Genomic DNA, 405 nt, shown 5'->3' on the forward strand with positions numbered 1-405 from the left:
ACGTTGCTACCCTCCCCTTTCCCCCCCTCCCTCCTCCGCAGAGCCCCACTTCGTGGCTTCGGCTTACGTGCAGGAGAGCGCGGCCAGCAGCACCGGGGATGACGACAAGGTTTACTTCTTCTTCAGCGAGCGGGCGGTGGAGTACGACTGCTACGCGGAGCAGGTGGTGGCCCGCGTGGCACGGGTCTGCAAGGTACGGGGAGGGGACCACCCGTGCCGGGGATGCCGTCCCGGTGCGGCTTGCTCCACCGGTAAGCGCGGTGGCCCTGTCTTGATTCTGGCTGGGTGTCCAGGGGGACGTCGGCGGTGCCCGCACGCTGCAGAAGAAGTGGACGACCTTCCTGAAGGCTCGCTTGGTGTGCTCGGCGCCCGAGCAGCAGCTCCACTTCAACCGCCTCCAGGCCG

The 405-nt window shown here is 67.7% G+C and overlaps 1 protein-coding gene across 1 annotated transcript in view; it reads left to right on the plus strand.

Annotated features, from left to right (window-relative positions):
- LOC104625824 (semaphorin-4C-like) overlaps positions 1 to 405 on the plus strand; it is a gene marked incomplete at both ends in the record, with an annotated part of 2,497 nt that overhangs the window by 730 nt on the left and 1,362 nt on the right. The window contains 2 exon segments of the mRNA XM_010293566.1: positions 42 to 193; positions 294 to 400. Coding sequence (XP_010291868.1) covers positions 42 to 193; positions 294 to 400 — 259 coding nt within the window.

The sequence above is a fragment of the Phaethon lepturus genome, unplaced genomic scaffold (genome assembly GCF_000687285.1).
Source record: "Phaethon lepturus isolate BGI_N335 unplaced genomic scaffold, ASM68728v1 scaffold24058, whole genome shotgun sequence".
NCBI classification, from domain to species: domain Eukaryota; kingdom Metazoa; phylum Chordata; class Aves; order Phaethontiformes; family Phaethontidae; genus Phaethon; species Phaethon lepturus.